This window comes from Meriones unguiculatus, chromosome 8 (genome assembly GCF_030254825.1).
Source record: "Meriones unguiculatus strain TT.TT164.6M chromosome 8, Bangor_MerUng_6.1, whole genome shotgun sequence".
NCBI classification, from domain to species: Eukaryota; Metazoa; Chordata; class Mammalia; order Rodentia; family Muridae; genus Meriones; species Meriones unguiculatus.
The window spans coordinates 19951772-19965561 of record NC_083356.1 but is presented as its reverse complement, the minus strand read 5'-3'; the positions used below and the strand labels follow the sequence as shown (position 1 = coordinate 19965561).

General features: G+C 55.3%; 1 protein-coding gene and 1 long non-coding RNA gene across 3 annotated transcripts; one reads left to right on the top strand and one right to left on the bottom strand.

Annotated features, from left to right (window-relative positions):
• Nucleotides 1-2773: 2773 nt before the first annotated feature.
• Chadl (chondroadherin like) lies at nucleotides 2774-9185 on the bottom strand. The gene is made up of 6 exons (XM_021646527.2): nucleotides 9030-9185; nucleotides 7586-7763; nucleotides 5349-7049; nucleotides 4791-4957; nucleotides 3123-3315; nucleotides 2774-3024 (listed from the first exon to the last, which is right to left on the bottom strand). Exons 1-6 carry the CDS (start codon nucleotides 9173-9175, stop codon nucleotides 3010-3012), a joined length of 2400 nt encoding a protein of 799 aa, XP_021502202.2. The 5' UTR covers nucleotides 9176-9185; the 3' UTR covers nucleotides 2774-3009.
• On the top strand, nucleotides 6880-10670 carry LOC132655792 (uncharacterized). 2 transcript variants are annotated; one of them, XR_009593638.1, is made up of 3 exons: nucleotides 6880-6974; nucleotides 8395-8615; nucleotides 10413-10670. It is a non-coding gene; the product is annotated as an uncharacterized LOC132655792 (long non-coding RNA). The 2 variants fall into 2 exon arrangements; XR_009593639.1 differs by lacking the exon at nucleotides 10413-10670 and adding an exon at nucleotides 8708-9037.
• The last annotated feature ends 3120 nt before the right edge of the window (nucleotides 10671-13790 follow it).

The window sequence follows — 13790 nt, the reverse complement described above, 5'->3', positions numbered from 1 at the left end:
CTGGGACATTCCCTAGTGTGCTTTTCATGTGCCACACGCCAAGCTCGATGGGTTCATGCAGAGTACGAGAGCACAGCAATCGTGCCAGCCTTCTCCCCGGCACTGGCACTGGCAAGCATACCCGGGGCACCATCCTTTTCCACCACCCCCCCAGGGAGGGTGTGGACAGTTCACACGAGCTCTGAAGAGTCCACCTCCAGCTAGCCTGCCCTTGGAAGGGGTGTGGTATGGGCTGCAGGACAGTTTAGCCGACAAAGACACTTGCCACAAAGCTGAGGACCTGAGGTTGATCCCTGGAACCCACAAAGTAGGTGCAGAAAATGACTTCCTTGGGTTCAGACCTTGTGCATACCATGACACATGTGCCCGCACAGGCACAAATATGTGTAAAAACTGTCAATAAGAGGGGTATGGTGGTTTCAAGAGGACTGTGGGCACTTCTTAGGCCGTTTGATCCGTTTTAGTTTTATGGAGATAATCCTGAGTAGCCCAGGCTGACCTTGGATTTGTGCTCCTGGAAGGTACTAGGATTACTATCGCTTGTCACCATCTCCCTCCCTTTCATCCATTTCTAGTGCTACCGCCTGGTTTCTAGCTACTTTGGTGTAACCTGACTAGCACAAGCCTGGAGCACGCCAAGGAGCATCAATTGTGTAATTTTGCTACTATTGCTAGGGTTAGCTCCAAGTCTGGCTTTGAGGGAGGATTTGTATCCTGAAGCTCGAGATCTTGCCTTTCTTTGTGCGTGCACATGCCTGCATCCATGTGTGTGAACATTCATGTGTGGGAATCAGAGAACAGCCTCAGGCGCCGTGTCTGCCTCTCACCCCCCTCCCCCCAACTCTTGTGTGAATGCTGATGGAAGCCAGAGGGGTTAGGCCCCCCTGGAGCTCAGGTTACAAGCATTCGCAAACCACCTTCCATGGGTAATGGGACTCACCCTCAGGTTCTGGGCCGCCAGCCAGCCCACCCCGCCATCTCTGCCGTTTGCTGTTCCCTGTGAGCCCAGGCTGGCTGGCCCGTGAACTGCCAGGACTTTCCTGTCTTCCTGTAGGAATGCTGGGATTGCAGATGTTTCGTGCTGTGTGCCTGGCTTTTATGGGGTCTCTGGGAATTGAAGCTCAGGACTTCGTGCTTGTGTGTAAGTGCTTTACCCCCTGAGCTAGATGGGAGCTCCAAGCCCCTCACCAGGTGTTCCTTCCTCAAGCGAAACCTGCCTCCACAGGACTGCTCCTCCACAAGGGACAGTTTTGTGGTTTCAATTGTATTTCCCTAGAAGATAACTGAACTCCCAATAACTCAGAATGTGACCTCTCGGAATTAGGATCTTCAGAGAGGTAATAAGTTTAAAGGTCACCGGATGTGGAGCTGCTATCTTTACAAAACGGGAGGTGTGTGAAAATGGAGGGAAGGTATGAAGAGATGGAGAGTAGCACATTGAAAGAGGCATCCTGGGACGGGGAAATGTCACAGGCCACCGCTGGCCAAAGCAGCAAGGTAGGATCCATCTACTCCCAGGCTCCAGTTGGAAATCAAAGTCCAGCCTCAAAACCCCAAAAGCCAGGCACATTCCTATTGTTTCTCTGTTTGTGGTCCAATCTCATGGCATCCACCGGAGCTAACAGAAGCACCGTTTGATCGCCTCAAGCCTTCAAACCCAGAGATGGGCCGGGCACAGCCTCCTCCTCACCTTCCCAGCTTTCCCCATGCTCGCTTCCCCCTATGACACAGTCTCCTCCCCGTGGACTCCACACTTGGCCTTGCCCTCGTCAGGGCCTCATAAAGGGTCTCACCCTGTAGCAGCAACCTGCAGCCTGCTCAGCTTGATACATCAGGACTCTCTGCCACAGCTGAGATTTCAAGCTGGGTCACATCGAGTGAGCAAGAGTGAGGTTAAGATGCGTCCAAACCCCCAAAAATCTCCTCCTGAGACCGGCAGGAGTAGGGACTGCTTCCTCCATGCTCTGGGCCTGCTCCACCCAGGGCACGTATCCTTTCGACCCCCACCTCTGCCATCCTTGAGGTAGTCACATAGCCTGGTGGCCTGGTTTTAGGTTAAACCTCTCCTTACAAGGATGTGTCCGGCACCTGGAATTCCTCTTCATGCACACGAATGGCAACCCCCGGAGCTAACAGAAACAACATTTGATCGCCTCAAGTATTCAAACTCCTTATAAGGACGGGTCCAGCACCTGGAATTCCTCTTCACGCACACGAATTATTCCTAGCACCTCGGCCCCAGACGAGGATGTACAGTCACACCGAAAATCCCTACCCACTCTGTTTTTTGAGACAGGGTTTCTGGGTTCTCTGTGCAGCCTTGGCCGTTCTAGACACGATTTATAGGCCGGGCTGGCCTCAAAGTCACAGAGATCTGCCTGCCTCTGCCCCCTGAGTGCTGAGACTACAGGCGATGCCACCGTGCCTGTCTCCCCAAGGTTTATATAGTACTTATTCACCTCTAATAAAGAGACCTGTTTCAGTGAAAACCCCCTTGGAGAAGGCTGTTTCTCCTGCACAGCCCACCTGCCTGAGCTAAACTTTATCCCCCTGCAGCCCAGGCTGGCGCACGAGGGTACCTTGGTACCCTAAGGAGAAAGGCAGAACTGGAATGGCGTCAACCTGTGAAGGGGAGGTGGTAGATGGCAGAGCCAATTTACCTCAACTTCCATTCTGCTCCCCTAGAAGAGCCAGGCCTACGAGGTCAGGAGGGCAGAGGGTGGGGTCAACAGAGCCGCAGGAAAAACAGGAGTGGGATAAATAAGCTATGGCGTCCAGGAAAACATGAGGTCACTTTCTTAAGACATGAGGAGAAGGGACATTACTACATCATGCAATGAGATCATGGGTCATTGTCCAGCTCAGGGGTCACAGGTCAGGACCAAGAAGAGTCAGGGCACGGTGGCGCACGTCTGTAATCCCAGCACTTAGGAAGCAGAGGCAGTCCAGTCGGATCTCCGTGAGTTCAAGGCCAGCCTGGTCTGCAAAGGGAGTCCAGGACAGCCAAGGCTACACAGAGAAACCCTGTCTCAATAAAAATTAAAGAAAGAAGGAAAAAAAAAAAAGTCAGGGCTTGGCTTCCCAGCAGCTTTGCATCCCAAACCTCCAGCCTAAGGGCCAACCTCGTCTGCTCCTCGAGGTCTTCTGTGGATGGGGGTTCTTCTGGCACTGACCCTGGAGGTTTTCTTGGCCTTCCTGGAGGTCCAGCCTGGGCAGGCTTCAAAGACAGTAGCTGCAGCCTTCACCTTCTGGCCACGGACACTGGGAGGGGTGGCACAGGTGGCCCCCACCCGCAGGTTCAGCCCAGTGAGCCACCTGAAGAGGAAAGGGAGATATGGAGCGGGCTCCGGGCAAACGTGGGTGAGGGATTTCCTGAGGAGCGTGAGGAGTGGTAAGGAACCTGGAGGCAGAATAGGAAGGAGGAACAGCCTATGGAGTTCTGGCCAGGTGGCTCACCTCTGAGTCACTTTAAATCTCTGATCCCTTCTGCATAAAAGGGGGATAAAAATGGCGACAGTGCTGACCATGTACCAAACCCCACCATCGTCATATCTGCTAAGTCCACTCAATTCTCCAGCAGCCATGATGACGTGGATTGGATTGCTCTCAGCCCTTTCACAGATGAGGCTACGGGGCTCATGGGATAAAACTCCAGAGCCTACACTGACTAGAGTTTAGGCTTGTTTGACTCCAGGGTTTTTCTGTATGGCCTTGGCTGTCCTGGACTCAGTTTGTAGACCAGGCTGGCCTTGAACTCACAGAGGTCCTCCTGCTTCTGTCTCTCTGAGTGCTGGGTTATGGACATGTGCCATCACACCTGTATGTATGTCCCAAGTGCTGGATTCCACCTCACCTGATATTTTAAAGCCCTGGAAACGGAATCTGGGGCTTCACGCACACTAGACAAGCCTCTACCGACTGAGCTACCTCTCCAGCCTTTGTTTGGCTGTTTTTGTTTTGTGAGGCTCAAACTGAGCTCAAACTCCTGAGTCCTGCCTCCACTTCCCAAGTGCTGGGATGACAGGCATGGTCACCCCACCCAGCTTCTTGTCTGTGCATGGTGCCTTTCTTAGGTGCAGCGCACTCAGCAAGGGAAACAACATCCCGACCTCATGAAAGAGTCAAGACTTAGTCCACCTGTGCCACTTGGTTTCGTCAGCTTGACTCAAACTGGGTTCATGTGGGAAGAAGGAACCTCTATTGGGAACTGCCTCCACCAGTTTGGCCTGTGGGGCATTCTCTTGATTCATAATGGATGTGGGAGGGTCCAGTTCACTGCAGGCCGTGCCAGCCCAAGTAGGTGGTCCTGGGTTGTATAGGAAAGCAAGCCAAGCAAGCCAATAAGCAGCATTTGTTCCTCCCTCATCTCTGCCTCAGTGCAGTCCCTGCCTTGAGGTCCTGCCCTGGCTTTTCTTGAACTATAACCTATAAGCTAACCACCACCCCAAGCTGTTTGTGTGTGTTTTGGGATAGATGTTAGCCGTGGCTGGCCTGGTCTACATAAACCAGACTGGCGGCGTCCATCTCACAGAGGTCTGCGCGATCCTGCTTCTCAAGGGCTGGGATCAAGGGCTGTGACACTGTGTCCAGGGCCCCACGTTGCTTTTTGGTTATGGTGTTTATCACGGCAACAGAGACGCCATCAGACACCATCCACCATTCAGGTGGTAATGAGCTGGCAAGTGTGCGTTGGTCCTTGTCTGCAGATCCTCACAGCTACCCTAAGCTGCCTAGTGGGGCACGCTGCCACCGTCCTTCTAGGTGGGCTTGGCAGCAGCTGGTACGCCTACCTGTGCAGCGGAAGCAGCTGGCAGTCGCAGTGGAAGGGATTGCCGCTGAGGTCAATGAGCTCCAGCCCAGTGAGCCCCAGAGGTGCCGGCAGGGACTGAAGCTGGTTATTCTGCAGGTACAGGTTCCGGAGGCCTGTCCCCAGGCCTGAGAAGGCCCTGGGAGAAATCTGCAAGGAAGTGCCAAGCCCTTTTGTGAACCCCTACCGGGTGGGCTGCCCCGGGTCTATCCTCCCTCCATCAGAGAGATGGAAGGCCCAAGGTGGTCCACGTTGGAGGGGCAGTACTGAGGTTAGGACCCAGGTTGATCTATTAACTCACACAATGTCCAGGGGGGTCTGGACCCCACCCTTATAATGGCCAAGCCTCTTGGGGACTCTGAGCAGCTCAGACTCAAGTTTTGCCATGCCCCTGACAGGCCTCTAGCTGCGCCTGAACTCCCTAAGGGATGAGGGGAATGTCTGGTTTATCTTGGTGTCTCATGCCCTGCCTCAAATGCTTGCCGAAGGAATGCACTCCCGTGGACTTGGGCTTCCCGCCTGCGCCTCCCCCAGCGCCCACCTGCTCCAGGCCGCTGCTGTTCAGGAAGAGGTGCTGCAGCGACCGCCCCACAGGCTGAAAGGCTCCATCTTGCAGAGCCCTGAACGGGTTGCCCGAGAGCTGCAGCTCCTTGAGCGCCGGCAGCCCCTCCAAAGCGCCGGTGGGCACCTCCCGCAGCTGGTTCCTGTCAAGGTGCAGCTTCTCCAGCTCCCGAGCCGCACCCAGCGCCCCAGGTGAAACCTGGGCGACTTGATTGCCGCTCAGATAAAGGCTGCGCAAAGCCCGCGCTCCCGCCAGATCCCCGGCCTCCAGGCGCTCCACCGCGTTGTCCTGGAGGTGGAGAGAGAAGAGGCTGGGTAGGGCACGCAGAGCGGCCCCCGGGACCCTGAGGAAGCGGTTGTGCTCCAGGTAGAGATAGCTGAGGCGGGGGGCCCCTTCGAGGGCCGCGGCGCTCAGGCCCGACAGCTGGTTGTGGGAGAGGTACAGGTAGACCAGTTGGTCCAGGCCCGCCAAGGCGCCGGGCTCCAGCTCGGCGACGCCGCAGTGCTGCAGGTGCAGCGACAGCAGCCGGTGCAGGCCCGGGAAGGCCGCGCGGGGCACGGAGGGGAAGTGGTTGCGCCTCAGGTCCAGGAGCTGCGTGTCGTTGGGGAAGGCCCGGGGCACGGCCTGCAGGCCGCGGCCGTCGCAGGCGCTGTGGCGCGTCTCGGCGACGCACCGGCAGGCGGGAGGGCAGGGCGCGGCCCCCGGGGCCTCTCCGCCCGGGGCCCGGGGCGGGGCGCGGGGGGCGGCCGGCCGCTCCTCCTCGTCCTCCTCGTCCGCCCCCGCCGCGGCCCCCGGGCAGCGCAGGTCCGAAGGCCGCAGCGCGTCCAGGGCCTCGCCCCGCAGCCGCCGCGGGCCCCGGCACGCGCCGTCCGAGCGCACCCGAGCGCGCGCCAGCCACTCCAGCAGGGGCCGCGCGCGGCAGGCGCACCACAGCGGGTTGCCGTGCAGCCGCAGCTGGCGCAGCTGGCCCGGGCCCTGCAGCGGGGGCAGGGTGCTGAGTTGGTTCCCGCGGAGGTCGAGGGTGTGCAGGCGCGGGCAGTGGGCGAAGGCCCGGGGGCCCAGGGCCTGCAGGGAGCCGTGGTCCAGGGCCAGCTCCCGCAGGCCGGGCAGCGTCAGGCCGTCCTCCTCGCCCGCGTAGGTGAGCGGGTTGTGGCCCAGCTCCAGACGCGCCAGGCTGCGGGCCTGGGACAGGGCGGCCCCGGGCAGGGCCTGCAGCTCGTTGTGGTGCAGGCTGAGGCGGCGCAGCGCGGGCAGGCCGGCCAGGGCCTCGGGGGCCAGCACGCTGAGGGCGTTGTGGGACAGTTGCAGCCAGCGAGCCTGCAGCAGCCCCTGGAAGGCCATGGCGGGCAGGTAGACCAAGGCGTTGTGGGCCAGGTTGAGCGTGGTCAGCGAGCCCAGAGCGCCGAACGTCCCCGGCCGCAGCTCCTCCAGCATGTTCCCCTCCAGCTCCAGCCGTCTCAGCGAGTGCAGCCCGTCCAGTGCCTCCTGGGGCAGCGAGCTCAGGCGGTTGGAAGCCAGGCTGAGGAACAGCAGGCGGCCCAGGCCGCGGAAGGCCCCCTCGGCCACCACCTCCACTTGACAGTGCTGCAGGTCCAGGTGCGTGAGGTAAGGCAGGTCCTGGAAGGCGGCTGGAGGGATGACCTTCAGCATGTTACCCTGGAGGTCCAACCTCTGGGTCAGCTGCGGACAGGAGCGGCAAAAGGAGGGTGAGCTTCGAGGCCTAGCCTTGGCCTCTCCGATTCTCCCCAGCCACCGAGCAGCCCTCACTGTGCCTTTTTCGTGCTTGTCACCGCTCTTGGCTTTCTATCACATTAATTCCTAACTCCCTAGGGAGTTAGCACATCCCCAGTTCACCCCAGGAGCTGCCACCAACGCAGTGTTTGTAGGTCATCTAGATGCCTCAGTTACACGAAAGAGAATCCTTAAATTATCTTGTTGTTCTTGGTTTGTTTGGTTTGGGGTTTGAGACAAGGTTCTGGCTGGCCTAGAACTCGGAGATCTGCCCGCCTCTGCCTCCTGAGTGCTGTGTGTGCCTTCGGACTTGGCTCTTACTGCTTATTTGTCTTCCTGTTTTGGACCTGGACACCCAGGCTCCAGGAGCGGGAACTTGATAACCCCGACGGTGGCAGAACCGCCCGTGTGCACGCACCTTGGCTCCTGCCACCTTTCCCCTCTTGCCACACTGCCACCCCATGCCATGTCCCCCCTCTTCTGACCTCGGGAATGGTGCTTGGCACCTCGGTGAGGTTCTGCTGCCGGCAGGTAGTGTGCCGCCTGGCGTTGTCACAGACACAGCTCTGTGGGCACCGCCGGGCAGCGACGAGCCAAGCTGGACCCGGGGGTGACAGCAGAGGCAGCAGCAGCAGCATGAAGATCCGGGTGGTGACCTGGGGCCTGGGAGAGAAGAGGGAGAGCTGCCGGCCATGGGGGTCCCAACACTTGCGGGCACGGAACCCCGTTATAGGACAACTGCCTCAGAAGTCCTCCAGGCCTTCATTCTCTGGGCACTTGGCTTGGCCCCCTTTCCTCATGGGGGGGGGGGGGTTGGGGATACACCTTCTGTTACCAGCCCTGGTTTACTGAGGGGGAAAGTAAGATGCAGAAAATCCGCCCACTAAGTCCCACCTCTGCCCTGTGGCTCTGGTTTTAAGACCGTTTGGCAGCAGGAGGGAAGGCCCAACCTGGCCCAGGCTCAAGATTGGGATGTTCAGGTTTTGAAGGGCCTGAGATCCCTGAGTGAGTCTTCTGGTCAGAGACACGCTGTCACGGTAGGCACACAGCTTAGGTCTCTGTGCTTACTTTATCTTTTGTCCTCTTGTTGCCTGAGTACATACACAGCCTGACTGACCCGGATTTTGGACTGCACTGGGCAAAATGTATCTCACTTATTCATTCATTTACTGATGCTCCCACCCACCTTTCCATCCCTCCACCTTACAACTACAGCCACTTCCCATCTCTTCGTGTGTGTGTGTGGGGGGGTGTCACCCGTGGCTTTCCTGGTCTCCCCTGTGCTTCCCCCCAGCAGCCAAAGGGAATTTTCCAGACTACAGAGTGGACCCTGATACTCCCAATGGAAACCTTCCTGCTGTCCAGGTATCTCCTTTAGTGGAAAGTTCCCATTCCTCGCGCCTCCAGAGGAATGTACAAGTTCTCTGTCACACACACTTCAAGTGCCCCCGGCCCCGCTGCACAGGACCAGCAACAGCTAATTGACTCGGCTCCTGCTGCATGCTTGAGTCGCAGGTAAACTCCCAGAGGGCTTCCCTGATGGCCACCCCTGCACCTCCCCATGATTGCTCCCAGGATTGTCACTATCTGGCTTTATCTCCTTTTAGTTTTCTCAGCGCCTTGGCTTTCTCCAGACTCTGGCTTGGGAGGCAGGGTAGGAAGTGAGCCAATTAGGCTGATTCCTGAAGAGACAAAGGTCCAAGGCATAGAGGGCTGCCATGGATTTCTCTTCGTAAGGCTCCAAAGGACTACAGCGCAGGGGAGCATGGGGCAACTGCATCCTCCCTTCTTTAGGGCCCACCTCTGGAGACCCTCAGGTACAGGAAGATCCCGTACAGGAAGATCTGCAGCCCCCTTCTCAGAGGCACAGAAAGGGGTCGTCTATGGCTACCTAGTTCGTCTGTGCACCCCGAGGGCCCCCAAACTCACCCCTCCATGCCGACTGGAGCTGCCAGTCCTGTCTGGAGGCCCGCACAAGGGAAAGACCAGGGACAGTCCCCGCCTGGACACCGGCCGCACCCCCCCCACCGTGCCCATGGGCTTGGCAAGCCGTCCCCGAGCTGAATGGGGAGCATTGTCGGCAGCCCAGCTGAGCTGGGGCTTCCCCAGGCTGTGGGCAGGGGGTGGGAGCAGCGGCTGCAGTTACAGGCTGCCTGGCCAGCACAGGCTGGGCAACACGGCCCAGGCCCGAGTCCGTGGACGCGCGGATGGCGGGGGTGGGTGGCGGCGGGGGGGGGAGGGGTGTCTGAGGGACCCTAGGAAGAACCCGGTGCACGGGGTGCTGCAGGAGTTCAGGAGCCTGGAACCCAGGCGCTCGGGAACCCCGGACTCCTTCCTTTCTGCTCGAGCTTATATGCTCACTCACTGAAGCTGCACACGCAGTATCTTGCGGCTTTCTTTCCTTTTCACTTTAACATCAGATTGAGGAGTATCCAAATTGGTGCCTAGAGCCCTGTTTTTTAAGCTGTTACTTGTTATTCCATTTTATAAACAGACCTAACGCATGAACCAGTTGGTGGTGTACACCGGTCACCCCAGCGCTCAGGAGGCTGAACCAGAACTGCACTGCAAGCCAGACTCTGTCTCGGCAACAGAGGAGCGGCAGACTTGCTGGTTCATGGGACATAGTTTACGTTTTTTACTTGACACTCGAGTGCTTAGCCTGCGTGTGTGTGCCCTGGAGCGTGCCTGGTGCCCACCAAAGCCAGAAGAGGGCGCCAGATCCCCCGAAAGTGGACATGTCAAACACCATGTTTGTTGGGAACTGAACCCAGGTCCTCTACAAGATGGCCCATGACCGGTCCAGGCCCGCCTTAGATATTTTTACTGCTCCTCTGCCTTTTTTTCCGTTAAAATGGAGTCAGCAGGCTGGACGCAGTGGCGCAGGCCTTCAATCCCAGCCACTCGAGGAGGCAGAGGCGGGCGGGTCTCTGTAAATTCAAGGCCAGTCTGTTTTACAAAGTGAGCTCCAGGACAGCCAAGGCTACACAGAGAAACCCTGTCTTGAAAAACTAAAACCAAACAAAGGTCCAATAAAATACCCTCTCTGGCATGTGTACATTTCAAAACTCCAAGGTTGGGCATGGTGGTACGCCTTCAATCCCAAGAAAGGCAGGAGTTCTGAGTTCAAGGTCAGCCAAAGCTGCAGAGTAGAACACTAAAAACACACAAACCAACCCACAAACGACATCCTGCATCGACAGCACATGCACATTTGGATAACAGCAAACACTCAGGTAGCCTAGGATCTCTCGGACGCATGTTTCTGATGGTGTAGTTCTCACTTTTGTTTTGCTTGGCTTTTTGGCACAGGGTATTGCGTAATCCTGGCTGGATGCGAAGCTGCTATGCACCGGAGACTGCTCTTGTCTTCTGGCTCCAGTTCCAAAAGCGCTGGGATAACAGGTGTGTGCCGTCACCATCGTTTGGCTTACACACTTAGGTTGGTTATGCCGAGACAAGGTTTCTCTGTAGACCTGGCTGTCCTGGGACTTGCTGTGTAGACCAGGCTGGCCTCGAACTCAGAGTTGTTTCCCGACGGCTGGAATTAAAGGTGTGCAACCACCACTGCCTGGCTTCCTAGATCTGTTTAATTTTTTGTTTATGGGTGTTTTGCTCGCCTGCATGTATGTCTGTGTACCACATATGTGCAATGTACAAAGGTGGCCAGAAGAGGGTGGATTCCCTAGATGTGTACTCTCGGGTGGTTATGAACCGCTTACATGGGTGCTGGGAATCAAACCCAGGTCCTCTACAAGAGCAGCCTAGTTGGAGGTTTTATTATTTATGCAGTATTCTGTCTGCATGTGTACTTGCATGCCAGAAGAGGGCACCAGATCTCACTGTAGATGGCTGTGAGCCACCATGTGGTTGCTGGGAATTGAACTCAGGACCTTTGGAAGAACAGCCAGCGACCTTAACTTCTGAGCCAACTCTCTAGCACCTTAATTGTAGTTTTAGAGTGAGTTTATATATGGATGCAAGTGCTACAGTGAGTGTGAAGGTCAAAGGAGAGCTTGCCAGAAGGCAGGTCTTTCCCCATGTGGGCGCTAGGATCCAGCTCAGTGAGGCCCTGGTCGGTTGTGTTTTGAGAATGTCTCACACAATCTAGGATAGCCCTAAATACACTATAGCTCGCCAGGCGTGGTGGTGCACACCTTTAAAGGCAGGTGGATCATTGTGAGTTCTAGGTCACCCTTGTCTACCAAGTGAGTCCAGGATAAGCCATCATTCTGTTTTTCTGTGTAACCAAGACAAAAAACAAAAGTAGCTAAGGATGACCCTAATTGATCCTCTTCCTTTTATCCCCAACTGCTGGCATTAAAGGGTTATGCCATTCTATCTCCTTTTTTAAGATTGATTTATTTTTTTATGTAGATGAGCACTCTATCTGCATATACACTGCATGCCAGCAGGGGGCATCCGATCACATTATAGATGGTTGTGAGCCACCATGTCGTTGCTGAAAATTCAACTCAGGACCTCTGGAAGGGCAGATGGTGTCTTCTCTCCACGCATATGACCCTGCCGCCCCCCCCCCCCCGCCCCGACACGTTTCTGTGTGTAGCCTTGGCTGTCCTGGACTCGCTTTGTAGACCCAGCTGAGATAAATCACATTTTTAAGGATGTTTTACGTGTGCACTCGGGAACCCATGGGAGTCAGAGAGTGTGTCGACTCTCCCGGAGCTGGAATTACAGGTTATCGTGAGACCCTTGCAAGAGCAGTATGTATTCTTAACCGACAAGGCGTCTCTCTAGTCCCACATCATGACTTCATGGTGGTTTTTCAGTGTTTGAGCTGTAGGAATCACAGAAATTTCAGGCTCACAGATTAGCACTAGGGGAACCTGGAATGTTAAGCACACTTGGCTAGTGACCTTTACACTTACCTGTGTGGCCAAGATCACACAGCCTTCCCCAGATCCTGAGGAGCCTGTCCCGCCCCACCCACCCCATCAATCTCTAGAACCTTTTTTTTTTTTTTTTAAGATTTATTTGGGGTTGGAGAGATGGCTCAGCAGTTAAGAGCACTGGTTGTTCTTCCAAAGGACCCAGGTTCAATTCCCAGCACCCACATGGCAGCTCACAACTGTCTAATTCCAGCATCCTCACACAGACATACAGGGTCTCAGAACACTTGCACCTAAAAAAATCTTAAAAAATATTATGTAGACAGTGTCCTGCCTGCATATGTGCCTGGTGCCAGAAGAGGGCACCAGATCTCATTATAGATGTTTGTGAGCCACCATGTAGGCGCTGGGAACTGACCTAGGGACCTTTGAAAGAACAGCCAGTGCTCTTAACCTCTGAGCCATCCTCCAGCCCTCTCTGGCCCTTCATTATGGTTTTAAAGACAGGGTTTCTCTGTGTAGCACTGGCCTGGCACACCCTACAGACCAGGCTGGCCTAGAGCTTGTTGATCACCTGGCCCTGCCTCCCAAGTGTTTTCTTAATTTTATGTGTTGGTGTAGAAATGTCAGATCACCTAAAACTGGAGTTACGGTTTTGAGCTACCATGTGGGTGCTGGGATTTGAACATGAATCCTTTGGAAGAGCAGCCAGTGCTCTCAACCTCTGAGCCATCTCTCCAGGGCCCTCCTCCATGTTCTTACTATGCAGCCTATTACCTTTTCACTTGAAATTATGTGTGCATGTATGGTATATACACATGAATGCTGACTCCCTCAGAGGCAAGAGGCATTAGAGCCTCTGGAGCTGGAGTTACAGGCAGTTTTGAGTGGTTACACCCAGTGTGGGTGCTGGGAACAGAACTCGGGACCTCTGCAAAAACAGTACACACTTAACCCCTGAACCATCTTCCAGTCCTCGTTTTCTCTTGAGATGAACTTCAAATGTAGCCTTGGCTGTCCCGGAGCTCGGAGTGGCCTTGAACTCAGGTAATCTTGATGCCCCTGCCTTCTATGTGTTTTTAAGACAAAGTCTCACTATGTAGCTTGGTGTCAATTTTTCTTCTTATAGACTTAGGTACTTTTATTAGTTTTATGTGTATGAATGTTTTGCCTACATGTGTATCTGTGTACCATCTGTGTGCTTGGTTCCTGTAGAGGTCAAAGAGGGCACCAGATCCCCTAGGACCGGAGTTAGATGGTTATGAACTGCCCTGTAGGCACTGAGAAATGAACCAAGTCCTTTGCAAGAAGAGCAAGAACTCTTAGCCACTGAGCCATCATTCCAACCCTGGCTTCACATTTTCAGTCTTTCTGCATCTCAGTGAAAAAGCCTTTGGCTGTGCTGTATGCTCCTTTCAGCTCTTATTTTTGTTGGAGCTTTCTGAGATAGGGTCGTATGTAGCCCAGGCTTGCAACTCAATATGCAACTGTGAGAAGCCTTAAAGTTCTGATCCTCTTGCTTCCGCCTGTGTGCTAAAATGCTCGACTATAAGCATGTGGCAATATGCCTGTTTGATGCGCAGGCTTCAGGCACGTCAGGCAAGTAAATGACATGCTTGTTCCCCTTTGGGCTTTTGTCTCTTCTCTTTTTTCTGCCTCTGTACTAATGCCGCCTGGCTCATCTTTTAATTGAGAACAAGAAAACAAGTCATTGGGTGTGTATGTAACACACACCCCAGCTTCTGCGTAGAGGGTAATGCAGGGACAGGCTTTGTCTTCCCACCGTGTGGGCCTCAGGGATTGAATTCAGGATGGAGATCAGTGTGTAACTGCTAACCCA

What these genes read in the sequence shown, in the direction of transcription:
- Chadl (XM_021646527.2), bottom strand. Translation starts at nt 9,175, where the DNA reads ATGCTCCCCATTCAGCTCGGGGACGGCTTGCCAAGCCCATGGGCACGG. An exon ending in ACAGCAGCGGCCTGGAGCAG is followed by an intron (nt 4,958 to 5,348) that starts GTGGGCGCTGGG and finishes ACTTCCTTGCAG; the next exon opens with ATTTCTCCCAGGGCCTTCTC. An exon ending in CAGCTGCTTCCGCTGCACAG is followed by an intron (nt 3,316 to 4,790) that starts GTAGGCGTACCA and finishes TTTCCTCTTCAG; the next exon opens with GTGGCTCACTGGGCTGAACC.